This window comes from Aspergillus piperis, assembly GCF_003184755.1.
Source record: "Aspergillus piperis CBS 112811 unplaced genomic scaffold BO85scaffold_39, whole genome shotgun sequence".
Classification (NCBI taxonomy): Eukaryota; Fungi; Ascomycota; class Eurotiomycetes; order Eurotiales; family Aspergillaceae; genus Aspergillus; species Aspergillus piperis.
This window is the reverse complement of record NW_020291629.1, coordinates 129,105-152,992: the sequence shown is the minus strand read 5'-3', so window position 1 is coordinate 152,992 and position 23,888 is coordinate 129,105. Positions and strand designations below refer to the sequence as shown.

At 49.0% G+C, this 23,888-nt stretch overlaps 11 protein-coding genes across 11 annotated transcripts; 5 read left to right on the top strand and 6 right to left on the bottom strand.

Moving 5' to 3' along the window:
- Positions 1-8: 8 nt before the first annotated feature.
- BO85DRAFT_330005 (major facilitator superfamily MFS-1) lies at positions 9-377 on the bottom strand (the record flags this gene model as incomplete). The annotated part of the gene is made up of 1 exon (XM_025655437.1): positions 9-377. A coding segment is annotated over one exon (369 nt), but the record flags the coding sequence as incomplete, so codon positions are not given.
- Positions 378-2,787: 2,410 nt separating this feature from the next.
- Positions 2,788-3,586, bottom strand: BO85DRAFT_454527 (uncharacterized protein; the record flags this gene model as incomplete). The annotated part of the gene is made up of 2 exons (XM_025661306.1): positions 2,927-3,586; positions 2,788-2,869 (listed from the first exon to the last, which is right to left on the bottom strand). Coding segments are annotated over exons 1-2 (593 nt in total), but the record flags the coding sequence as incomplete, so codon positions are not given.
- On the top strand, positions 3,351-4,794 carry BO85DRAFT_454526 (uncharacterized protein). The gene is made up of 2 exons (XM_025661305.1): positions 3,351-3,514; positions 3,577-4,794. Exons 1-2 carry the CDS (start codon positions 3,478-3,480, stop codon positions 4,545-4,547), a joined length of 1,008 nt encoding a protein of 335 aa, XP_025509772.1. The 5' UTR covers positions 3,351-3,477; the 3' UTR covers positions 4,548-4,794.
- On the bottom strand, positions 4,585-5,591 carry BO85DRAFT_454523 (putative tubulin-specific chaperone Rbl2). Its single transcript, XM_025661304.1, has 4 exons — positions 5,447-5,591; positions 5,057-5,235; positions 4,907-4,993; positions 4,585-4,823 (listed from the first exon to the last, which is right to left on the bottom strand). The coding sequence occupies exons 2-4, from the start codon at positions 5,222-5,224 to the stop codon at positions 4,722-4,724; spliced, it is 357 nt and encodes a 118-aa protein (XP_025509771.1). The 5' UTR covers positions 5,225-5,235; positions 5,447-5,591; the 3' UTR covers positions 4,585-4,721.
- A 491-nt stretch (positions 5,592-6,082) lies between these two features.
- Positions 6,083-7,814, bottom strand: BO85DRAFT_473136 (flotillin domain protein; the record flags this gene model as incomplete). Its single annotated transcript, XM_025662604.1, has 7 exons — positions 6,083-6,267; positions 6,329-6,559; positions 6,610-7,127; positions 7,177-7,222; positions 7,279-7,600; positions 7,654-7,753; positions 7,810-7,814. The coding sequence occupies 7 exons, from the start codon at positions 7,812-7,814 to the stop codon at positions 6,083-6,085; spliced, it is 1,407 nt and encodes a 468-aa protein (XP_025509770.1).
- Positions 7,815-8,722: 908 nt separating this feature from the next.
- BO85DRAFT_432802 (elongin A domain-containing protein) lies at positions 8,723-10,564 on the top strand. The gene is made up of 3 exons (XM_025658395.1): positions 8,723-8,939; positions 9,006-9,082; positions 9,160-10,564. The coding sequence occupies exons 1-3, from the start codon at positions 8,882-8,884 to the stop codon at positions 10,102-10,104; spliced, it is 1,080 nt and encodes a 359-aa protein (XP_025509769.1). The 5' UTR covers positions 8,723-8,881; the 3' UTR covers positions 10,105-10,564.
- A 227-nt stretch (positions 10,565-10,791) lies between these two features.
- On the bottom strand, positions 10,792-11,417 carry BO85DRAFT_493593 (NEDD8 family protein RUB1; the record flags this gene model as incomplete). Its single annotated transcript, XM_025663835.1, has 4 exons — positions 10,792-10,879; positions 10,979-11,124; positions 11,264-11,318; positions 11,407-11,417. 4 exons carry the CDS (start codon positions 11,415-11,417, stop codon positions 10,792-10,794), a joined length of 300 nt encoding a protein of 99 aa, XP_025509768.1.
- Positions 11,418-11,916: 499 nt separating this feature from the next.
- Positions 11,917-13,154, top strand: BO85DRAFT_454520 (uncharacterized protein). The gene is made up of 3 exons (XM_025661303.1): positions 11,917-12,046; positions 12,102-12,351; positions 12,446-13,154. The coding sequence occupies exons 1-3, from the start codon at positions 11,981-11,983 to the stop codon at positions 13,075-13,077; spliced, it is 948 nt and encodes a 315-aa protein (XP_025509767.1). The 5' UTR covers positions 11,917-11,980; the 3' UTR covers positions 13,078-13,154.
- Positions 13,155-13,322: 168 nt separating this feature from the next.
- BO85DRAFT_454518 (60S ribosomal protein eL42) lies at positions 13,323-14,366 on the top strand. Its single transcript, XM_025661302.1, has 3 exons — positions 13,323-13,349; positions 13,841-13,933; positions 14,001-14,366. Exons 1-3 carry the CDS (start codon positions 13,347-13,349, stop codon positions 14,256-14,258), a joined length of 354 nt encoding a protein of 117 aa, XP_025509766.1. The 5' UTR covers positions 13,323-13,346; the 3' UTR covers positions 14,259-14,366.
- Positions 14,367-16,959: 2,593 nt separating this feature from the next.
- Positions 16,960-19,517, top strand: hxt8 (putative MFS monosaccharide transporter (Hxt8)). Its single transcript, XM_025654653.1, has 12 exons — positions 16,960-17,192; positions 17,262-17,289; positions 17,338-17,399; positions 17,451-17,641; positions 17,709-18,137; positions 18,190-18,241; positions 18,298-18,307; positions 18,378-18,507; positions 18,560-18,699; positions 18,775-18,888; positions 19,002-19,107; positions 19,173-19,517. The coding sequence occupies exons 1-12, from the start codon at positions 17,133-17,135 to the stop codon at positions 19,306-19,308; spliced, it is 1,458 nt and encodes a 485-aa protein (XP_025509765.1). The 5' UTR covers positions 16,960-17,132; the 3' UTR covers positions 19,309-19,517.
- A 209-nt stretch (positions 19,518-19,726) lies between these two features.
- BO85DRAFT_217030 (Zn(II)2Cys6 transcription factor) lies at positions 19,727-22,293 on the bottom strand. The gene is made up of 3 exons (XM_025654654.1): positions 21,498-22,293; positions 20,251-21,419; positions 19,727-20,159 (listed from the first exon to the last, which is right to left on the bottom strand). Exons 1-3 carry the CDS (start codon positions 22,131-22,133, stop codon positions 19,946-19,948), a joined length of 2,019 nt encoding a protein of 672 aa, XP_025509764.1. The 5' UTR covers positions 22,134-22,293; the 3' UTR covers positions 19,727-19,945.
- Between the last annotated feature and the right edge of the window lie 1,595 nt (positions 22,294-23,888).

Genomic DNA, 23,888 nt, shown 5'->3' with positions numbered 1-23,888 from the left:
AGGGAGGTGACACCGCCGCCAGCTACACCAGCCAATCCTCGAAAGACATAGAACATCGGAGCATTCTGAGATAGACCGCACAATAGATCGGCAATGCAAAGGAGTGCCAAAGCACACAAGTAGACTATCTTTCGGCCGAAGATATCAGACAGCCGGCCATAAAGCACCGTGAACATGGTATTCGCAATAAGGGATGAAGTGCCTGCCCATGAGATAGTATCCTGGGCGTTGAGATCTCGGGCGATTGTGGGAAGAGTTACGCTGATACCATTTTGGTCAACGAAAGTGATAAGCAGAGAAACTGCGAGCCCCGTGAAGACAACCAGCAATTGCCCGATAGGCAAAATGTTAGTCTGATCGTGCAAGGCTCTTTCCGCAGCCTGTTGTCGATTCATTCTGTTCTGTCTAGGCCAATATAGGATTTATGAAGGCGGGAATTCCGAGCATGGCATTATAGATAAGAAAGATGGAAGAATGTAAAGAAATCGGGGAACCAATATTGACCAGATCGGAATTGTTGTCGACAGGGAGTGTGTACGGCTTCAGGCCATAAACATAAAACAGAGATATATGCAACAATTGATAAGAACAGCACGGCACAATATATGGGACGAGAAAGTGTTGATTTATCAATAATTGGCCGCAAGCGTCGTCTGAGTCTTTAACCTGTCAATTTCATAAGGGATCATCGGAGGCACCGCCGACCACCGTCGACTGAGATCCAGCATTCTTGCCATATGGCCCACTCCACAGGGATAAGATCCAACGGCTCTCATTGGTTCTTTTACTAACCAAGCCGTGGCAGCGGCCTCTTTCCGCGTCGGGTTGGCCAGTCACTTGGCAAAAGTCGCAGCAAAAGTGGATCTCCCCTGTCGGAGGTTGGAAACCGGCTACTCGGACATCCGAAAAAAATATGTTGGTCGGCCCAAGTGCCCGCACCCGCGATAACATCATAGATAACTCTTTCCTGCACCTGGTCCAAAGAGGCCGATCCCGATCCTGATCCTGTCTCATCGGCCTGATTTCGAACATGACTCACAATGATAGAGACCGCCAAGGTTCAATACCGTAAATTTCTTAACGACCCCTGCAAGCTGTGGCCGATGTCTTAGGCCCAGACTCAGCCGGTCCTGAGCATCGACGTAGAGAACCCATTTGCCGTGTTTGTAACTAGGCCAGCTAATCATTTGGACGATGAAGATGCAGGCGGCAGGTAGTATTCGGGTTTGCAATAAAGTCCATCCTGGTAAAGAAAACCGCATACACTGTCGATGACGAACACCCTGAGTTCGTACATGATCGTCAATTGAACAGGAATTGTCTCCAAAGGGACGGCAGTGACAAGTATCAACCTGCGAGGCATATTATTCCGCACTATAGCGTCTGAGCTCACTCGACATCGTACATATGTCCTTGAGAGACAGCGTTGCAGCGGCGATTTGCAGGGGTGTATGTCAGTCACCCAATCGGATGTGCAGCAACATACCGCAAGGTTGCAGACGTGGCCGCGATTCGTCACGAGCCGTAAGGTTAACGCAGATCGGAGAGACGTATCTAACGCTCTTTTTAATCGGGGCAAAATGGAAAGGGAGCTTTGATCGCCCCAACTCTACACAGAGTTATGGATGCGCATGTGTAAGTGGAACTTCCATGGTTCTTGCTGTCCAAGGCTGCTGTACGCCACGTGTGCTTGCCACAGAGGTACCTTCAAACGCTGGACCGCCTCCGGCGCGGCTACTACCATCACTGTTTTGGATCGATTGTATCGAAGGACCCGCACTGGCTGAAGTTGCGCCCTGACTAGGAACAGTATGCTGGGGGGCATAATGCCCACCAGTGACGTTGCCGTGGTTAGGGAAGAAGCTTTGGTTTGGTGCACCACATGTGGCGCAAGTAAACTCGATTTTGAAGTTGGTCAGAACAAATGGTGGGCTGGTAAGCTGCCCATCATTTGGTCGCGGTTGAGTCGGATTCTTTGGGCGCCCAGCGTCCGAAGGTGGAGCTGGTTCAGGAGCAGGGACTGAATAAGGAGACTGCTGGGAACTTGCAGGGTGATGCAGGCTATGACCTAGGGGTGTCTGTTCTGGTGACAGGACCTCAGCCGGCGGCGCTGGTTGTGTGGGCTGCGCCTGGTGGTGTACCTGAGGCGGCGGATGTACAGGTTGGCCGTGAAGTTGTGATGCCGAAATAGTTTGATCCCGGTGAACCTCATCTTGAGGTATGTTTTCCATGATGGTGGTTTGGAGAGTGTCTGTAATCCATCTTTGACTAGAGAGACTGCCGAAAGTCGAACTCTCCGCCTGACTCTCTAAAGGAGGCGGTTGGCTGTCCTGTCGGTCATCTCCACTAGAGTCGTGGGTGTTGGTGCCCTCGCTCTGGTTTTGCGCTTCATGTTGCTGTAGGCGGATAAGAGCTCGTTGCGCTTGTCGCATTGAGATGTCATAGCCATGGTATCGCTTCACAGCGTCCACAACGTCTTGCGCCCTGATTTTGTTTTTCATGTCGAATAGCTTGGGGATTTCAGTCAGGAGGAACCGCACATGCGATGCCTCCGATCGAGCTGGTGTCTTCGAGGTTGAAGTGGCATTGCGACGACAACTGTGGCTGTCCTGGAGGCTGCTGATGTAAGTTGCATTCTTGTTCGCGCGGCACACAACACGAAAGTAGCAATTGTTCGAAGATCGACAGCCGATGACAACGCTTTTCTTGTTGCTTCTGGTCACTCGAAGCTCCCAGTGTTGTCTCACGGAAATACTTCGAACCAGTCCTTTAAATTCCTCCAGCGAGCTAAAACGTTGGCCCACGTGGAGCCCCGAGTACATCTCCGCCATCACGATGCAGAATGGTGTCGCGAGCGGAACATAAGCAGGTCGGTGTCGACAATGATTTCCATCAGTGAGGCGTTCTGACTCATGTGATTCTGAAGACAGCGACGAATTCCTTGGGCGGTAAATTCGGCATTGTTTGGCGCGTAAATGCAAGATTTCTAATTCCCTATGACGATCCCAAGTCTGACAACCATAGCCAATTAGGGAAACATAGATAGAGCCGATCTGAACCGTGAGCCAATTGGAAGTTGAGCGACCAACAGCTTCGAAGTGGGAAGCAGCTGTAGGGATGATGACTGAGACCCTCCCAGGGTCTGTTGACCACCTGCCGCAGTGATTGACAAGTGAGATTGGAGAGGTGAGATGAGGAGAAGGAAGCGCAATGAATAGTAGTATCAGATCGGAAATAGGAGAGTGGACGCTGCCCGCATTAAATTGCGGGCGGGAGGAGCAGCTGAAGGTCGGCGTCCGCCTAGCGCGGATCCCCCGACCGCTCACATCGGCCCATCCGGCCTTTTTCCCTTTGAAGGCTTGCACCATCTTCACGCGGCCACCGAGAAGAGGAGGACGCGCGATCCATTTCGACTCCTCCCCGACGCAGATTTGCATTTCCCCTTGACAAATACCCTATTTTATTTTTACGACCATAATGACGTCTTACGGGTTATTGGATCAACCAGATGAAGGTCGAGTGGTTCTAGAAACACGCCCCCGTTCCTTACACCGTGCTAATGTAATGCCCTTCCAGATGGTCTCCACAAGTCGCGCCTCTTGAACGTCGAAGAAAAGCCTTTCAAGCGGATTTCAAAACGCCTCCTCAACAATGACTCCATCGTAGTGTCCAACGCAACGCTCCCTCCCACTCCTCCACCAGATGGTGCAGACGACGATGCGACAGCAGCTGCAGAGGCGGAGAAACAGAAACGGCTCGAGGAATGGCGCCATTTCCGTGAAGATGTTGCTTTGGATTTTGCCGCCTTCGAAGGCAGCATCGCGCGCATCCAGTTCCTCTTGACAAGTAATGAGAAGGAGCGCGAGCGCTATGCGACCGAGAAGCTTCGAATCCTTGATACAATGCAATCGGTGCGTGACAATACAGCAGAGCTGCGGGTACAGCTCGAGGAAGCCCAGCGTCTACTAGCATTGCGCAAAAGCTACGATGAATTGGCAGAGAAGATTACCAGCAACCGACTTTTGAAGCCGCGTGAAGATCAACAAGCCAATTTACAAAAGCTACAGGCGGAAATCACGGAGCTGGAGAAAGAGAGTAAAGACTACGCACACACCTGGTCTGAACGGCGAGAACAGTTCGGTCGCATTGTTGAAGAAGGGATGCAACTCCGTCGGCTCATCCGTGACGAGAAGGAGGAGGTCGAGCGCAGAGAAGGCATGCAGGAGGAAGAAGATGGAGATGACGGGGATGTTCCCTCCAAGGGGAAATCCAGTGGAGCTAATACCCCTCGTCACGAGTCAGACAGTCTGACTCCTTCTCAACATGGCCATGATGATCTTGGGCGATCACCAGCAGGCTTGCAAGTGGAAAAGACGGGTACTGCCGGTGCGGTGTCACCTTTGCGACAAATGACTACGGTGGACGACGAGAATAAGATTACCCCCGATCAGGACACCTCAATGGAAGATGAGGGTGAGGTCCCCGAAGAGCTAGAAGAAGGGGAGGAAGTCCAGGATGACCGTGCAGACAAAATGGACACTACTTGATTATCGGAGAATTTTCTCTACCACACATTGAGCAAGGAGTTCGGTTGGTGGCGTTCGCATTAGGCTAACTATCACAATGCAACAATGGCTTTGCTTTTCTCAGGGGCAATTTATTGAATAATTTTCGTGCTGTGGATTAAGTACATGTGCCAGTAGATGGAAAAATGAGCTATCTCAGGCGATCTCCCGCTCCGCTGTTCGGGCTTTGGCGATGGCTTCCTTCGCAGCATTAATATGCTCGACATTACTTTCGGGGCCTTTCTTTCCTTCCTCAACCTAGCAATAAATTTAGAATCTTGGTCCTCCTGACAGCACAAGATAAATTGTACATAGTAGCATGTAGGAAATTTGTCACTCACCAGCAAACTATTGAGCTTGGCTATAGCATCCTCAATCTTCTGCTTCAGTGTCGGGAGGACCTTTTTGGTTTCTTCGAGAGCCAGACGCTATCAAAACAATTGTCAGCGATCTCCTTTGTGCATATCGACCATACTAAGTTAGTTACTTACCTCCTGCCTCAATGTGTACTCTCTGTTCTCGTCATCGCCGCCCTCCTGGGACTCCAGCTTCTTAACTCTTTCCGTCTGCTCCTGCAGCTCACGGTGGTACGAAGCCTCTTCTTTGACCAGGCGCTCGACAGATGCCGTGGCGATCTCCAATTGAGAGCGAGGAGCCATGATGATCGACACTATTGAGCCGGAATTAGAGTCTATTGCACTTCTGCGGATAATAAGCCCTAGGACAATAGCATTTCTCCGTGCTGAACACAGAAATAATGAGATTGTGGCCTGACTCTAGCTTAATGACTCGAGGCGGGAAGCTTTAGGAGCTCCGACAGGTGCCAAACGAGACGTTGCCAAAAATGGCAAACAATCGTACTTTGTAGTAGTTGAACTTACCTGGACAGAACTTTTTGACTAGGCAGGTTTTGGGGGGGTAAGCAAATGTTTCCCAGATCAAGTGTGGAGAATATAGCTTAGGAGAGTGAAGGTGTTCTGAACTTGCTAGAGGAGTTTACTGCGCAATGCTGCTCTTGCTCGTCTGCCCCTCCGCGATGATGCTATAGAGGAGCAGTTTGCAGTGTTTGTCCGAGTGGAGAAGGTGGGACGGCACGTGACTTACAAGAAAGATGGATTGGGTAAATAAGGAAAGCAACCCGACCAGCGAGTAAATAGTTACAGCGTGCTACTTTGCTATTCATCTATCTCCGGTTTGGACCGAAGAAGCGTGGAATCTGTCATCATGCATATTCAAGGGATATCTCGTCTGATCAGGACTAGCAACTCAAGGGGTATTCCATTAACTATTCAGCGAACATATGATCTAGCAATCTTTCTCCAACACGTCGTGTTATCTGGCCCAGTGGTGGCATACTATTCAAGGCAATAATGCAGTCTTCCTTGTCTTGATGGTGTGTCTGTGGCAATAAGAAGCACTCAGCAATCGCTACAATACGCGAGTCAATAAATAGAAACATCCATCAATAGCATTCATTCATCGTGATGCAGGGAACTTTCTAGGGGTTCAGAAGAGTCTTAATTCAAAGGATGAGACTCTGTCTGAAGGGGCTTGCCGTTCAAATCGTTGGACTTTGGCATCTCAGCAAACCATGACGGTGGCGCTATCCCGGTCTGTTCATGGATTGTGCTCAAGATAGGAGGGAGGCCCTGCATAATATTTCGAATCGGTGCCATCGCATCTGGCGAACCGTTTCCATGGTCTATTCCTTTGTCAGAATTCGTGATAGATCTTCCAGTAGAAGACATGCCGGCAATACTAACCTCCTGTATTCCAAGTGGTGATTTTCGGCTGGAGGCCACTGATGGCACGACCATTTGCATCGGCCAACCTTTCATAAGTGCCAGACTCCAACATTCTGTACTGCAGGAACGCCTGAGGGCCACCGAGAACATCAACAAGCGCACCATATGCCTTTGCCATCTCGAGGATTCCTTCAGCTTCTCGCTTTTGAGTGTAGAAAGCTGCATCTGCGTCTTTGCTCTGGCGGTAATCTATGGAGGAGTCAGCATTTGTCTGTCACTGAAGGTCATCGCCAACTTACAGGTTGCGTCTGCTTCCATATTACTCTTATACAATTCTGCATCCGCCGCCTTCTGTTCCGTATAAAAGGCAGCGTCTGCCTCTTCCTGGGAAGACTCACGCTCAACCTTGCTTTTTGTGACCTGCTCGGCTCTGAGACGTTCCAACTCCGTCTCTGCGCGCTTGCTTTCCACTTGTTTCTGCAACTCAGCGTCTCTCATTTCCGTCTGACGCTGAGCTGCGATTTTGTTGAGTTGGACATCAGCATCCAGTTCAGTTTTGCGGTTCGTAAGCTCTGAGTCTGCCTTGGCCTTCTCTGCCTTGCGCTTTGTTTCTAGAACAGCAGTGTCGGCATCAATCTTGGAAATCTCCTGCTTGGTTCTGCCCTTTTTCTCTGCCTCTCCAATTTCACCTTTCATTCGTGCCTCTGCAACATCAATCTTAGCTTGGTTGAGAGCTCCCTCGTGAGCCTTGCGACTCAGAAAAGCAAAATATTCGCTTCCAGGGGTATCTTGAAGCTCCTTTACATTGGCATTATAACTATGCTTTGTCAGAATTGATGATACCTCCATAACGGGCTTGAACTTACATTCTTAGACCAAATTGCTGAAGTTCATTTTGAACGTTCTCGATTACTTCCTCGGATGTCAGCAAAAACAGTGACCCAGCTAGTCAGCACATCGCCACTCACCTTTCGTCTTGAATATCTGTCTCTCTTTGAAGATCTCCTCCATGGACATGCTAGAAACAATCACTCGTGTCTCGCCTTCGATGATTCCTCGAACGATATCCTGGACATGGTTCTGCTTTGCTTTGCTATTCAGGTCCTTTTTTTGGGCAGGATCAGCCTCGTCTGTGCAGCCCGAAAGAAGCAGCGCATATTTCCTGAGTGCGCCCGGCTCATTATCAGGGCCGATGGTAAACACTGCTGGCAGAGAGAATTGCAGCTTCTCGATTGTCATAGCCTGTAGGCTAAGCGAGAAATCATACGGTGCTACAGATATCCTCGAACACTACTCAAGAACATGTCAGCTATACTCTTGGCACTTCTCTGATTGAACCATACCCGCTGAAGTGGCCACACAAATGCCTTCTTGCATACTTTGATGTCGTCAATCCCGGCTCCAGTGAGCACAAGATATTCGCTCGGTCGAGATATCGCGTACCTATAGCATGCATTCATAAGAGACAAGCTTCGACTTGCATTGACTTAGAGACTTACCACATGGCTGCGGTTTGTGGAGGGTCGGATGATATTATAGATCAGTAAAAAAAATATGCTCTAAATGGTACTGTCGATCTTTCTTGCTCGAACAATCTGATGAAGTGTTGTATGCTAATCCTTGATAATATGGCAGGAAGTAGATTCATGGCACGAGGACGACTTTATATACCCCTGGTCTTTACATTACGCTATTACTACAACATCTGTTCGAGGCTTCCAGGAACCGAGGACACCAAGGCGCAGTCATCCATCGCGCGTATGACTTTCATCATGAACTCTGTGTACGAGTTTACGAAGGGCAACTTCCACCCACCACGATAATCTTTATACCATCAGAGTAGTGATCAGTCTCCGGTCATCATTATAGTATGAGGCATAAAAAGCTATACAGAGCCTTGGCAGCGAGGCTATGCACTTTCCGCAACGCCCGATGGGACGCATTACTGGCCAAGCCCGCCTCACTTTTCAGTTAGGTAAACGGCAAGGCTGCGGAGATGTAATCCGGGAAGGGCCCTATTCTGCAGGCGGATAATGCCACTATAACAAGGCTACTCGGCCTGAGTTATAGATCATTGCGAGCAAATGATGACGGGCCATTCCCAGAAAGGATAACCAAGCACTGTGGATGTCACATGGCGACTGCAGATACAGGGGTCAACCACAGCCACATTCAGATGTAGCAGTTATAGCGTCCAGCACAACCAACATTACGTGGGCCTAATAATCTGAAGATAGCTTTTATTGTAGAACTCACTCTCCATTGTCCGCAATGAGAACAAATAACATCGTCCTGGGCGGTGAGACTTTCACAGTCGGCAGAATCCGAGCTTCCGCCTGACTTGGCCTCAATGAACCAATGAGGTCATGACGAGACAGCTGTCCGCCCTGAGCCTGACGCAGGCGCATTTACCACGTACAAAGGCTCAATGGCCTTACGTTCATCTCATCCTGATCGTCGGTGACCATCTCACATGCCTTCTTCAGATGCCTCTCACTTCTTCCTTATATCCGATATTCCTTCCATGCCACTTTTTTGGTTATTTTTTGGTGCCCATCCCGATAAACCACCATGCCGCCACCATCACTTTTGCAGCTCTGCACGGCGACTGCGATTAGGAACGTGAAACGTATGCATCGCCCAATCTCACCTTTAGAAGACCTCAATAGGGTACTAACAATCGACGCTTATACAGAGTTAAATGACATCGGCAACATTCCTTATGTACTTGCTCGTCCATTTCTAGTGAAAGTGGAGAGTCCTGAGAAACTGGTGAGTCTGTAGCGGAAATCCCCCGTCCATCGTCAGTGCCCCCTTTGACTAACAGGCAAACTCACCCCACATTACAGAGAACTCTGGAGCTACAGTCCCCACATTTGATGCGAGATGACGAGGAACTCTGGCTAGAGTTCATCAAAAGAGATATCCCGCGATGGGACGAATACGATCTGCCTGAGAAACCCGATTGTTGGTATGACGTATATTGTGACCTCCGGGAACAAGTCCAACGGGCAGTGGAAGAGGATGCTGAAAAGCTGAAGATGGCTTTAGATGGCATCAGCTCGGAGCGTCAGGAGAAGAGTGCCAAACTCGTTACCGACCGACGAATTATCGGTCTTCCTCGAGAGAGGCCGACCGCGAGGCAACGATATGCTTCATACGATCGGAGATTTGGCGGCTCACCAACGTCGTCATCCTCGATGCCCCCCTGGGCTTTTGGTAGGCCGAGGGAGACAAAGAAGAAGAATAGCATCTTCACGGCGACGAAGAGGAATAACGTTCTTGCTGTGCCCACAAAGCACCTTAATAACAGAGCTACCCAGGTCAGACAGGCTCCGCGCTCTCTTATCGAAGACCATATACGTCCTGCTGAGCCCCCTGTCGCTCGACGCAAGGAGGCCCCAGCTCTGAGGGTGCCCGGTCGATCACGTCCCCAGATGAGTGCGCCCTCCGTGAGCCAGAATAGTCTGGAAGTTGGTCCCAGCTTGCGGGAAAGAGAGGCTCGTTTACGAGCAATAACCCAATCGCATAGCCCTGCCACATCCGATAGGCCTATGGCAGGAAGAAGTGCACAGACATCACAGCCAACGAGAGGCCCGTCCGGGTCTCTATCAGGGGCTGCGGCCAAGAAACAGACCTCCCAACCGCTCGGTAGCAGTGCGACTGGCTCTCATCAGAAGTCTGCCGTAGAGGACATGCCAGCGTCTCCGCCACAGCCACCCCGTCCGGCAGTGGTCCGCAAACGTCCTGCCCCGAACCTCTTCATTCAACCAAAGAAGAAGAAACTGAACTGATTGGACATATGCTGGTCCCAAGAAGTCAACCTGCATTATTAGATACACAAATCACTCATAATATATAGGAATGGCGTTTAGTACTGGCGTGAGTCTGGTTCATCGTTTCAGCTGATGGCGTTTTGCAAATGATACCACAAAAGGCGTTCTTTCGATCTCATATACCTGGATCTCGCAGGCTCAGGTCGGGTGCTATAATAGACATTTTGCATCTTCCACCGGGAATCTCGCAACTTATATCGGTAGACTGCTGCGCAGCAATATGTTTGGCGAATTCGATGAAGTGCAACCTTTGGTTCTCGAGCATATCATCCCTCTTATCTATATCAATCATGTTTATACCCTCCTCTTATCACATACACAGGCTGCCCACTCAGTCTAAACTTATATAAGAAACCAATCACACATATCAATCCCCACTCCCCATCTTCACAGGGAATATCAGATAATCAACTCCATTAACCCATCTCCATCTTCCGTAAAGTGTATGTAAAATACTGTCATTACTGCATTGTTGGTTTGTGGCTCATTAAAACCCCCCACCCAGCCCCAGGATCGAAACCTACATGTATGCTCATAGCCCCGAAACAAGAAACCAACGCTACAAAGCGTTCAGAATACCGGCCCTGAAGCATCATACAGATATCTTCCTCTTTACTCCATCCCCTTCTGTCACACCACACACATTCACAAGCATCCACCACGCAGGGCAAGAACAAGGTGTAGCGTGGCACCACCTTCCAGGTTATATTCCGAAGCAGTCTTGTCGTCGGCCCTACGGTCACAGAAGACTCTCTATTAGCACTGGTGACCCATGACATAGCGATTATACACCCCCCAGCAGTAGGGACAGGGAAAAACGGGTGTTGCGTACATCTGCTTTCCACCGAAAATCAATCGCTGCTGAACAGGAGGAATACCCTCTTTCTCTTCGACACGCTCCTTTATCCGGGAAACCTGCGTATTGTACTTGTTAGCTATCGATTGCGCGAAGAATGTATCAGTAGCGTAGGTGGGTGACTGGTCGTGTGTAAGCGGAGGTTATTGCAGCCCGGCTGGGTTTAGGCCCAGCTAGGCTAGCTAAAGAATCACCACGCGCGGATGGGCGAGATCGCAAAAAAATAAATATGTCTGTGAATGGGTGCGTGTATGTAGGTACCTTGTAATCAGGCTCGATGTCCAACTCGATCTCCTTTCCGGTAAGGGTACGGACTCTGTCGAGGTTGACAACCGGTTAGCATTTGCTATCGCGACAGAGGGGAGGCTATCTGCGTCATGGGGGGCGGAGGACAACAAACTCACTTGATCAACATTTTTGAGGTAAGATAGATAGCGACTGTAAGGTATTCGTAGAGTTTAAGTTGCTATAGTAGAGGAATAATAAGTACGAGTAATTTCAAGGAACAAGACGCTCTAATATATTAGTAGCGAAGAGAACGACGATGGTGGTGGTGGTGGAGGTGGTTGTTGACTGGGCTCAGTCTGGTGACGGAAAGCTTCGGCGGGGTTTTTGGTGGGGCATCAAAATAACTACGGAGTAAGCCGCTTCAAAGTAACTAACTACTACTTCGCCCCAGCTGGGATGAATGTCGGTGTTTGCGTTGTATGAGAGGGTATAGTAGTTGATCTGGTTTTGTTGGATTGTATTGAGTAATTGTGATTTACTTTTATTTGTTTAGTTGCAGGTACTCTGCGCTAATTGTTCAGAATATGCTTTGACTGTTTGTAATGGTCTCAATGTGCCCTTAACGGGACTGGGATATATATAGCACCAGCCCTTGGCGATCTGTTCAATCTTACTCAAACATCCCTCAAATACCACCATTCTACGAAATTGCTCAAAAACACACTGTCAATAGGCGTCACGTCCTGCACCATGGGAAATACTGTCGAAGAAGCCAATCCATTTGACGTTCTCATTGCAGAATGTCAAGATGACCCAGTACAACTCCCAACAGCTCTTTTAAGAACAACATTCCTGATAAATCCGATCACAGAAACAAATCCAAGCTCGATATGAAGCTCACCGGTCCAACCGCAACAAGCAATACAGAGAAAAGCTCCTCAGCCCCGATTTCAAGGGCTGGCAGGTTGACGATATCCTGAAAAAGTTGCATGCAAGCGCCAACGGCGAAACACTGCCTTTTGTCGATCCTCGGCATAACCTCACACTATACGCTCGACCCCCGCAGCATATCCGGGACTTGGTCGCTGAGGTCCAACAGGCCATTCGAGAAATTGCCCCAAGTTAGTTCTATCTTGCCTTTGCGGGGCACTCTCTGTATCCCCTGTGCTGTATCGCCTGGTTCAACTGATCGGTTCCATTTCACCTTTTTGCTAGGCATATGGTTCACACCCCTAGAGCAATTGCATATGACTACATTAGAGATCGCCAGCTGTCGACCTGAGCCGGAGGTTGAAGGATTGGTTTCTCATCTCCAGGATAGTGGCGTCGTGCCGAAGCTGGTGGATTTTCTATTTCATCATCGAACACGGCTGGTTAAGCCTATGATCAGTTACGATGCAACTGCCATGGCGCTGAGTTTTGTCCCTGCTGCTGGAGAAGAGACTACAACTGCCCACAATGTGGACGGCGATGGATACACTTATCACCATCTGCGACGTGATGTTTCGAGTATTGTCACAGCGACGGGATTACAGATGAAACCGAGGTATATTGCACTCTCAGCACATATTACGATTGCGCGGTTCATCACCCGGGACGGATTTGTGATAGACAACCCCAATGAAGCGGAAGACGAAGCGGTGGACCATGCGCGGGTGGCCGCACTGGTAGAGAGGGTGGAGAAGATTAATGAGATGCTCCGGACGAAATACTGGTTTCAAGGAGACGGAGCCATCTCTGGGAAAGGGGAATGGCTTGTCGGACAGGAGAAAGGGTTGGAATTTTGTAAAGGAACGTCTTTCTACGGCGGAGGAGAAGCCGTTGTTGTCGGCAAAGGCTTTCAGTAAAGCGTCTCTGATTAGCAACAACCCAGTATGAATAACCTAGACAGTGGGTGAGCGAATGAATACGATTCGATAGATAACTATGGGGATGGTATGGGTCTTTGCCTGAGGCAACCACTAACCACGGGCGGTCTTGGCGGGTGGCACACAAACGCGGTTAGGCCGCACCCTAAGCGAACGAAATCCCACAACACACGGCCAGCCCAACTCGATCCTCCCGACAAGAGACTATCAACGACCACCAAGTTCGCGATCCGGCCAAGTCAGTCAAAATGGTAAGGATATTGTTCTGATCGTTCATCAGTCTTATTTCCGTGTTCCTGGGCGTCGGGAGAAGTGTTTTCGGTCAATCGACATACTACGAGATGGGACGACATACGGCACTCTTTTTCCACGGCGAACCGAGACGAAAAGCGGCACTATACGAAGCGCAACGATCGAAGCTGCAAAACAAAAAATCCTGAGCTGTCAATATAAATGCAAAATGGTTAAAAGAGATGGAATTATCGACCGGGGAAATGCTCCGCGATTAATTGTGGGATGAAGTGTGAGATGTTGAGTGCGACCGAAACCATTGAAAAATCGAATTGCTCTTGAGTGACGACACCCTTGCTATATCAGCATCTGCTTTTTTCTCGCTTCTTCGAACCAATACCATCACCGTGAAACACCATCTCCGACGACGAGGAACTCAGGAACAGACTGCGGATGTTCTATAATACCATCCTACCACAGCAGGGGCTGATCAAACTTCTCTCGCTTTCAGGTCAACGTTCCGAAAACCCGCCGGACGTACTGCAAGTCCAAGGAGTGCCACAAGCACACCCAGCACAAGGTCACCCAGTACAAGGCTGGAAAGGTGAACACTGCCCAAGCAACCGAGCCTACCGCGCGACCTATGCTGATGCAATCTTGATTCTCTACAGGCCTCCCTGTTCGCCCAGGGTAAGCGTCGTTACGACCGGAAGCAGAGCGGTTATGGTGGTCAGACCAAGCCCGTCTTCCACAAGAAGGCCAAGACCACCAAGAAGATCGTTCTCCGTCTTGAGTGCACTGCTTGCAAGACCAAGAAGCAGCTTTCTCTGAAGCGCTGCAAGCACTTCGAGCTTGGGTACGTTCATATGCTCAGTATACGATCGATGGGTGATGCTAACCACATCTTTTTCTTTTCTCAACAGTGGTGACAAGAAGACCAAGGGTGCTGCTCTTGTCTTCTAAATTTGCGGTTTTCTTGTTCGGCTCTGGGTTTCATGCATTGCACAGACCGCAATGCTGCGGCGGCGGCTATGACATCGGCAATGGAAGATGGAATAGGATCTCATATTCAAGAAAAAAATGAAAGAATATATGACTCCTAGTTGATGAGTCTCTTGACGAACTATTGTGCTGCTTCGTGGTGTAGGGATTGTAGAGAAGGATGTATTACCCTGAAATTAACGTGACGTAGAGCACTATAACCCGGCTGCGCCTTATCTTGATATCGTCAAGGGTTCTTGCCTTACCAACAGCGTTATCATCTACCACGACTCATGTTCCCACACAAGTGTCCGATAAAACGCACTAAACTACTCCGAGATTATAGTATGTCCGGAAAATGTTGGACGCACCAAGCGTTAGTCGCCTTGATTAAGATTAGAAGGTTATCGACTATCTACTTAGCATTTATCATCACAGGATCTATATGATTCCGAAAACAGGGCAGAAATACCGTAGTTTCAGCCTCAATGTTCAAATCATTTTCCCTACTTGAAGTGTCTATATGCGTATAGAAATATCAAAGTCTGGCCTAATCTGCGATATATTGGACGGTTCTGTATAGCCTCCACATGCGATGGATATACTAAGATTTATTCGGGCTTGTCAACTACTCTGCGGCAATATGGCAACTGTCTGGGATAACTTAAGCCCATAAATCCCACCAAGACGAATAAAGACACATTCGAGCCATCTCATTAGTTGCTAGCTAACTACGTACGTGATGAAAAGGGCACTACCGCTATGCAGTTCTGCAACCAGCGGGTGCGGCGGTCAGTGAACCAGTTTTTCTGCCGCCAAAGGGAAAAAAAAAAGAACAGTTTCGCAACTGAGTTTTCTGGGACTGTAATTTCTTAAATCCGCTTAAATCCGGAGTTTTTGGAACGAGGTTCGCTAGGTTCTGCCGCTTGAGGCGGTATAGGAAGCGGTGAAATATTGGTTCTTCAATGGTTCTTGGGGTACGGAGTACGGTGATGGGATTGATTGTAGGACCTCGAGGCTCATTGATCAGAAGAAAGTAGGCTTGAACTACTCTGTAGTTTGTTTGGTATCTCAATTCTAGTTGACGGGGAGCTATTCTGCGGAATGTGCCGTGATCAAGGTCTTCAATATGGCATGAACAAAACCGTAGCTAGCTAGCTCCTCTGGCAAAGAATACCACCTCACTTCCTTCCTCCATGGAGTACTCCGTTTCGCTAGTCACACACAACACACAGCCACTACGCCATACATTGACCTTGGAAGAATTCCATGGTTGGACTTTTGCTTAATTGCTACTCTGTACTAGACAGTAATCGGATGCCAGTGTCTTCACTCTAGCTTAGGTACTGAATTCTATTCAACTATACAACACTTCTTCTCCAACCAGTCGGACAAGCCGACCAAATTGATGAAAAAGGGTGTTCGCGTCGATCGGGGGTAGTGTAAGCCCGATGACACTGTGTAGCAGGACATGCGCAAGCACAGAGGTCCCGCCACGGGGTGCAAAAATAAGATTAATCAATGTTGTGTTCCTTAGAACACTTTCAGAGATTAAACTGAAAAGAACAGATACTACACTTGATCTAAGCCAAAAGGCAAAGAGAGCTGGAGAAGAAAAGAAGAAAAGGTCTAAAGAGAGGGCGGGTGCAGCGAGACTTTATACCCTGGCGGCTTGGGCGGAATGGCGCTAGTGCGACTAGTGTCGATTAAGCGAGGAATTTGCCGGGTGTTGTGTAGTGGGAAGCGAGTCCTTCCGCTTTGGGGTTAGTGGATTGGTGCCTGTTTGTCCAGGCTGTCAATGGGTTTGCGGAGTATACTGGCGAGATGTTTTAAGACTGTCCCCTTACCTACTTTGATTGTTGCATCGATTTTAGGGTGGTTAGGTCTCCATGGAATTAAAGCTGTGACATACTATCAGTCTAGACTTGCCATACAGTGGGCATGAAGCGGGTATGTCTTCACTGGTAGTAGTACCACTAGTCTTATAGCTGTGTGAGATATATATTATATGGTGCATCTGATGGTCACAATACTAGTGCTGTAAATACTATACGTAGGCTTAGAAAGTGGCATGATGACTGCAGTAGTGTTATCAATCTCGGAGATTAGACAAAATCCAGCCTAGCACGATCTACTCTCAACCCTTGTACATGAGTTTTCTACTATTCATGTGTTGTTTCCATGTACATTTGGGCTGCAGAGGGGGGAGTAACCAATTGCGGAGAGTCACAAGACAACGGACTTTTGGACATTCGGAATATTGGAAAAGATCTCCCCTTTCCCTTCCCGTAATCACTTTAGTTCGCACTTTCTTTGGAACACTTCTCCAATTGCTCAAGCCTTTTTTTGCGTGATTGTTGCACCTGTCTTTGCTCTAACCGCGTTGAAAAGTATGCCACATGGATCAAGCTCACTCCAACCATTCTTCCGGCCGATAGAAGAGACAAGTCAATGATGCGAAGAGGCCTGTCTTGAGAGGTCACCCCCACGCCTCTCCCGGGCCTAAACCATCTACTACTAAATCCCCCAGACTTAAATGCGGGGAAACCCCAGTGCTTGAACTCTTAGCCCCACATAATACGGTCCTCACGACTCCATGATCTGGTCTGCCCTACCAAGTTTTGTACTTCATGCGCCCTTCGGTCGGTCATACTCCGAGCGGCTGCTATCATGACGCACCCTCGGCTGAATGCTCATTGGCACGGCCTGCTTGACGTAGGACAGACAGCGTTATGTTAAGATGGCGCTTTTCCCTTGCAGAGGGACTATCGATATGTGATCTCTAACCGTCCTTCTTCCACCTGTGCCCCGCGATTGTCAAGATGGCTGCGTGGTTTACGATTGGCGTTGCGCTGTTTGCTGCAATTGGAACCTTTCTTTTCGTGAGTACCATCTTTACTCAGGTGATTGCTCTATATGCCTTGAGCCCCGGCTGAAAGACTCATACGTAGGGATTCGATACGGGCATCGCTACGACAAGTAAGAATAGCAAATGGTCACTCTGCGGTTATTTACTGACAAAACTAGCAATCGCTCATCAAAGCTGGATAAACTACATGAACAACCCTTCCAATGGCCTCACCGGTGCTGTATGTCTAAGATCATCGCTTTTCGCTGAGAATAGAGCTGAGAAGGTCTAGGTTGTCTCAGTTTACATTGCCGGCGAAGCAGTCGGCGCACTCACTCAGACTGCAGTCGGAGATAAACTTGGACGTCTTCGATTTATGGAGCTACTGTGTGTAGTCGTCACAATTGGTACAGTCATTCAGACAGCTTCAGTCAATATCGGAATGTTCCTTGCTGGGCGTGCGTTAGCTGGCTATGCAGTCGGGTGAGTTTTCTTCAGTATGGGGAGAAAACTACTTCAAAGCATAGCTAATTATACCGTACCTGCTTAGTGGTCTTGTCGCTACGGTTCCCATATATCTGAGCGAAATCTCAGACCCTCGCTATCGCGGCCTGATCGGTGGCATTTCAGGGTGCGGCATCTCCTTCGGAACGATGGCCTCCAACTGGATTGGATATGCTTGCAGCTACGCGCCTTATGGACCAGTTCAATGGAGACTTCCTCTTGGAATACAAGTGCCTTGGGGTATCATCATGTTCTTTGGACTGATCACCTTTATGCCCGACTCTCCACGCCATCTGATCCGTAAAGGGAAAGTTGAACAGGCGCAGGTCCAGTATAAGAGGATCCGTCGAGGTGTGCCGGCGGATGAACTCCAGCAGGAGTTTGCCGCAATGGTGGCGCAAATTGAATACGAGAAGGAGCGAGAAATAACTTCCTACAGGGATATATTCAGACTGTTTAGACGCCGTGCATTAGTGTAAGTCGTTCACAATTCTGACCAAAGTGTACCTGCTCTGATACGCCCATAGATCGATTACTGTGCAGACCATGACCAGTCTTACTGGTGTGAATGTGATACAAGTGAGTGACCCCTACAATCCGCATTAAGGACAAGATGGATTCTAACCATTATTCAGTACTATCAAAGTTAGTATCGCATCTTAGTCCCCCTTCTCCCCCTATTTCGGTGCCTTTTTTCGATACTCACAGTCAACAGCAACTCTATACAAATCCCTCGGAATAGACTCGCATACTATCCTTGCACTAGCCGCTGTATACGGCACAGTGGCATTCATCTTCAACTGCCTCACCACCAAATACCTAACCGACCAGTGGGGTCGCCGGAAGTACATCACCCACCAGCTAAACCAGCCATATTACATATCTAACAAAATACAGAATGCTTCTATCCGGCTTGGGCGGAATCATTATCGTTGAGATCTACGCAGCCGTCATGCAACGCGAGTTCCAAAACACCGACAACCGAGTCGGAAAAGGCTTTGCCATTCTGGGAATCTATCTCTTCGTAGTAGCATACTGTACGTCCCCAAATATTTTCCCCAATTCAACACATAAAGATGAAACTAACACAGAATACCCCGGAAACAAAACAGACGGCATGCTCAACAGCACAACCTGGCTCTACGGCGCAGAGGTCCTCCCCATAGCCCTCCGGAGCAAAGTAATGGGTCTAGCCGCAGCATCACACTTTATCGTCAACGTAGCCAGTTAGTCAAAACTTCATCCCATACATCCATCCCCTTACTCCCCCCAAACCCACATCACCCGCACACCATCAATACCAAAGTATTATCAATACTAACCAATCACAAATTGACAGTCACCGAAGCCGGCCCCAGTGCATTCGCCAACATCGGCGAAAACTACTATTACGTTTTCGTAGCATGCACTGTCTTCTTCTTTACTGTGGCTTATTTTTACTTTCCGTGAGTGGATCTTTCGCCTCTATCTGCAAAGGCTGTGGGCTAATTTGAACCATTCTGGATACTAGTGAAACGAAGCAGCGCACACTCGAAGAGATTGCGGCATCCTTTGGAGATAAGGTCATTACATCTGACAAACGCGGTGATGGTGAGGATGAGGATCCAGATGCGAAATGTAATTCTGAACGTGTTGAGGTGGTGTAATGAGAGGGCCTGATTGATTTCCCACTTGACTGATAGGAGAATGGGGGTTGGTTTGATCGTTAGACATGCAGGTATTGTTATACTGGGACTTGGTGGGGTTTACGACGTTATTGATACTACGTTTTGTAAGTTGGTAATAAGAATATCATTAGTAGCCGAAATAAATGACCGCCTCTACTATATTGCGGAATTCTATTAGGTAAGAGTATCAGAGTTCGTTATGTTCTTTTCGTTGGTTATCGTAAGGGGTGTCTGGAAGCAGCTCTGCCTATAGCCATTTAATGTCGGGGCTAGTCGGCTGTTTACCCGAGATTCGTGTCATTAACCATCCAGAGACATGAAATATGCATGTCACGTTATGCTCGCTGTCTAGAGATAGGCGGCACGCTTATCGATTGATCCGCAGCTGAAAGACACAGCCAGGTGGTGGCGTATCTTCCAAATCGTGTATGTGTCATAGACACGCTCGTGCCTCCCGTTGTAGGTCGTTGCATGTTCCGCAAGGTGCCTCAGGCGGCCTGAGTCATGTTGCTGTATCTCATGGCTCCTTGAGCGATATTAGGCAGCACAGAGAATGAGCAACATGTGGTCCGTCGCATCATGGTTTTGTGTAATGTGTGTCTGTCTGCTCTGGTGCCTACCCTCGTTCGAAAAGGAACTTCCAACCGTCCCAATAAACAGACGTGGGACTGACCCAACTCTGAGGTTGGAGCTGGGAAAAGAGCGGCTCCATGATGTACTCGGGAGCTATGGGCGACAGGTCCTGCGTAAGGTCACTTGGGGAGCTTATGAGACCCGTGTTTGGGTCCACAGTCAAGACTGCTTGTTGGCCTCTGGTGCAGGCCATGTCACTAGGGATTTGTGTCCCATTAGCTATGATATCTCTTGGAGGGGCTGAACTAGTAGGACACTAGAACCCCCATGAACGAAAGAAGTACTCACATGAGCCGACGCAGGACGGGGACCGCTTTGCTGCAGAAATTGCTGCGATTTGATAGAGCAGCAAACACGTCCATCGACTTCCAGAGCATATCTTTTATCTCGACAAATTCAAATTGACTCTCAGGATACATCAATGCCACTGACAAGACTACAGCTGCGTGGAAAGCATGGAAGCTTCCAAGCCCACAGTTGTACCATTTGTATGAGGCGAACTGGGGCGACTCATGGAGCGAGTGGTAGATTGAGAGAGATGCCTTTGCAGAAGCCACACATTTCGTTCTCGCGGAGTATGTTTCTGGTGTAAATTCACCCTGGAGGTAGCAGCAGAGACCTGGTCGAAGTAGAAGCAAAAGTAACTGGTGGATATAGCTATAAAGGATATTGAGATTGGCGACATGATGTACTGGCAGAGGCTCAAGGTTGGGGTTAACCTGATATCGCCTGTCACAGATCTCATGAACGGCCAAAACCTGCGCCTCAAGTTGAGAGAGGCTGAACTTGGGACAGAAGCTAAAAAGTGTCTGACAGATCATAGATAAGACCCTGTCCAATCGAAACTCAAGCAGGAAATACGTCATTTGCGTTGGACGGGTCGATTGCTCAGATAAAGACCCCGTGAGTAGGTCCACGTCGTTGATTTCCAAGGGAGGCTTCACACCTTGAGAGGGGATGTGATGGCCAAGATGGCCAAATACTGAATTCTGAGTAGTATAAAGCATGGTTACTCCTGCCCAAGCTCGTCTGCGCTCTTCACGCTCAATAGGCCCAAGCGGGAATCGATCTGGGTCAACATGACAGCCCATGGATATGGCGACATGATGTGTGAAGCCTAAAAGAGTCCAGGTAGGAAGCCCCCGGTGAACACGGGCATAGTTTATCAGGATAAGTGATTGAAGAGAATTGATGGAGTGACGAGAGAGGACATCATCTGCGGCCAGACAGCGCAGTGAGGCAGATCGATACCGCGATGATAGGATTTTGATGTTACGGGTGACAGTCTTCTCCCGCCCTAAATCGGAAAGTAACGGCTCGTCATCCTCGAGCGCTGTGACGGCAATTCCCAGAATGGCAAACAGTAGCGCGATCCATGCTGTTGTGACGCTGCTGGAATCATGACAAAACTGTTGGTATTCGGCCTCAAATGTCAGGTCATGCAGAATATGAAACATCTAGGTCTCGTATTAGCAGTGATACTATAGGTGAAAGAGGCTTTGTGAGAATAAAACTCAAGCAATGGTTCAACATACTGGAGAGAATACTTGAAAGTAGACATTCTTCAACGCATCGCAATACTGACGTGGCGGCAGAATAGCAACCAGCTCTTCCCTGGAAACAGAGTTTTTCGCCAACGGGATTTGAAGGTCGTCGCTCTCATCTGGTATTTCACTATCTACACTGGGAAGTGAAGAGCCTGTACCGGGAGGACTCAGTTGAAGTTGGTTGGCATGGGTCGCGAATGGTAGATACCGAACGTATCCAGATGCAAAGCTCTGAAGAGTGCCAACGTTATTTAACAAGGGACTTCTCAGATTGCTAGGCTTTACCTCGACACCTCTATCGGACTCAAGGAAGCTGCCCGTAGCACTAGGGGAATTTTGCGGGGACACAGAGGCACTTGCGTGTGATTGCGCCTGTCTCTGAAGTAGCTCTTCCAGGTCACGGATCCGTGCGAGCAGATGTGTCTGCCCTGCCGACTCTGCTGTTAAGGCATGCTCGGAGGACAGCCTGGGCTGACCTAGGTATATGCAATCCTCAGCGCCCAATCCTCGACGAACACAGGTCTGGCACGGACGCCCGTCACGAGAGCAGCGTATCTTTCTCGAGCGACATGCTTGGCAACTTATGGGTAATCGTTTGCTGCTTGAGCGACTTGAGGTGGCCATGCTGATTAGGAGTGCTGGGCGGACGAGAATTAAGAGCAAATTTGGGTTTTAGAGGCTCAGTTAGCCTCCACTGTGTTGGATAAGGTTGGCGGGTGCGGTAAATAGGCAACGGAGGATAGCTGTAGACCCAGCCGCAGGGAATGAGGTCCAGTGAAACCGACTTGGTAAGGCTTGAGATGACTGGAAGAAAAAAAGATCATAGGCACAGAAGTCTTTAAGGGTACCTGGCGCGTACCTGGAGCTCTTTTAAACCGAATAATGCCTATCACAGATCTGCAAAGAATAAGAATGCATTGGGGGCCGACTGAGAGGCAGGCACTATGCCAGAGCCTTTACCCCCAGTATGGGTCCCTTGGCGCATGTTTTTCTTTTTCTCTGTCTCTATTTCATTAATTTTCTGCAAGCATGCACCGGCGTCATTCCAGATAACCAAAAAGGGATCTAGCGACTGCAAAGGATTGCTCGAGCCAGAATAGCTGCGTCGCAGCATTTAAGATCTCTTTCCGATTTAGTTAGAGTGCATCATGCATTTAATTTGCATATCCCGTCTCTTTGGCCAGAGAGTGCATCAACTGAAGGCACTAGGGGCAAATTCTGACGCATGGAACTCTTCCAGAAACATACCGAATGTGAGCTAGTCACCGCGTGAGTGGATTTTACGAGATCCCTGTCATTCTGGGCCCGACGAGGAGACCTGTCGCAAGGGGCTGAGACGGATCGAGGATCGCAATGACGTTCCCCGGTACTCGGGTCTGTGGTATTAGTGGGTCCTAGGCTGAAGGCCGAACCTATTAGTTTCTCCCAATTGCTGCTTGTGGCCCGTCCAAACTCGCGTGGGATATAGCGGCTGAGGCTAAAGGGATCAGGAGACGTCACCGCCACGCAGAGAACTGCAAGAGGGCGTATGGATTCCACACACACCGTCTCAAGAAAATTAGTTGCTCCGCTTGCTCTTCCTCGGGGTAGCCTGCCGGAAATCAACGAGTGTGGCGATTTGGCCCACGCTTCGACTACTCGTCGCATGGCAACGGACGATCCGTCTGTGCGCATCGAAGATAGGCACCACTTGTAGAAAAGTTTGCCTTGATCTCCAGGGGCTATTCCTTAGCTTGTTCAATTGATCGAACCGGAAGAGGCACGCGGGCGAATCCAAAAGCAATACTATGAGATAACGCCGTGCAACAGAACCCATGTGGGCTAGATGGACCCCAGCATCAGAAGCTGGGGGTCAAAGCGCAAGAAGACCGCTTACAGATGGGGGCTTTTAGTGGGTTTTCATAAAAAGCCTCCGGGCACGCAAGTTAACTAAAGCCAACTGGATGCAGGGATTATCGTCGAGATAGTCTCTTTTCGGAAGGAGTCTAGAGGAATTGCATCGCCCCAAACGCCAGAGCAGTTTGCGGATCTAAAAGGGACGGCAAGATCTCAACGGGCAAACATGGCTGACCGCTGCATGAGTAAAGTATTATGTCACACATCTGAGAGCCGAAGGAGAACTAGCGACACGCAAGCAGCCAGGCGGAAAAAGTATGTACTTTGATCATGCATGATGTAGGTAAGTGATACCAGCGGGATTTTCGTAGCATCCAATAGTCCGATGCATACGGACTGAACTCGGGCAAAGAATATCCAGAAGTGTGGGTGGCTCTAGCTGTTCGCGTGGCGAATTATGACCCACGGGTCGGAGGTTCGCCTAACATTAGTGAGAAATCAGACTCCATAGAGAATGAGACGATACGAGGAAAGTGCAGACCC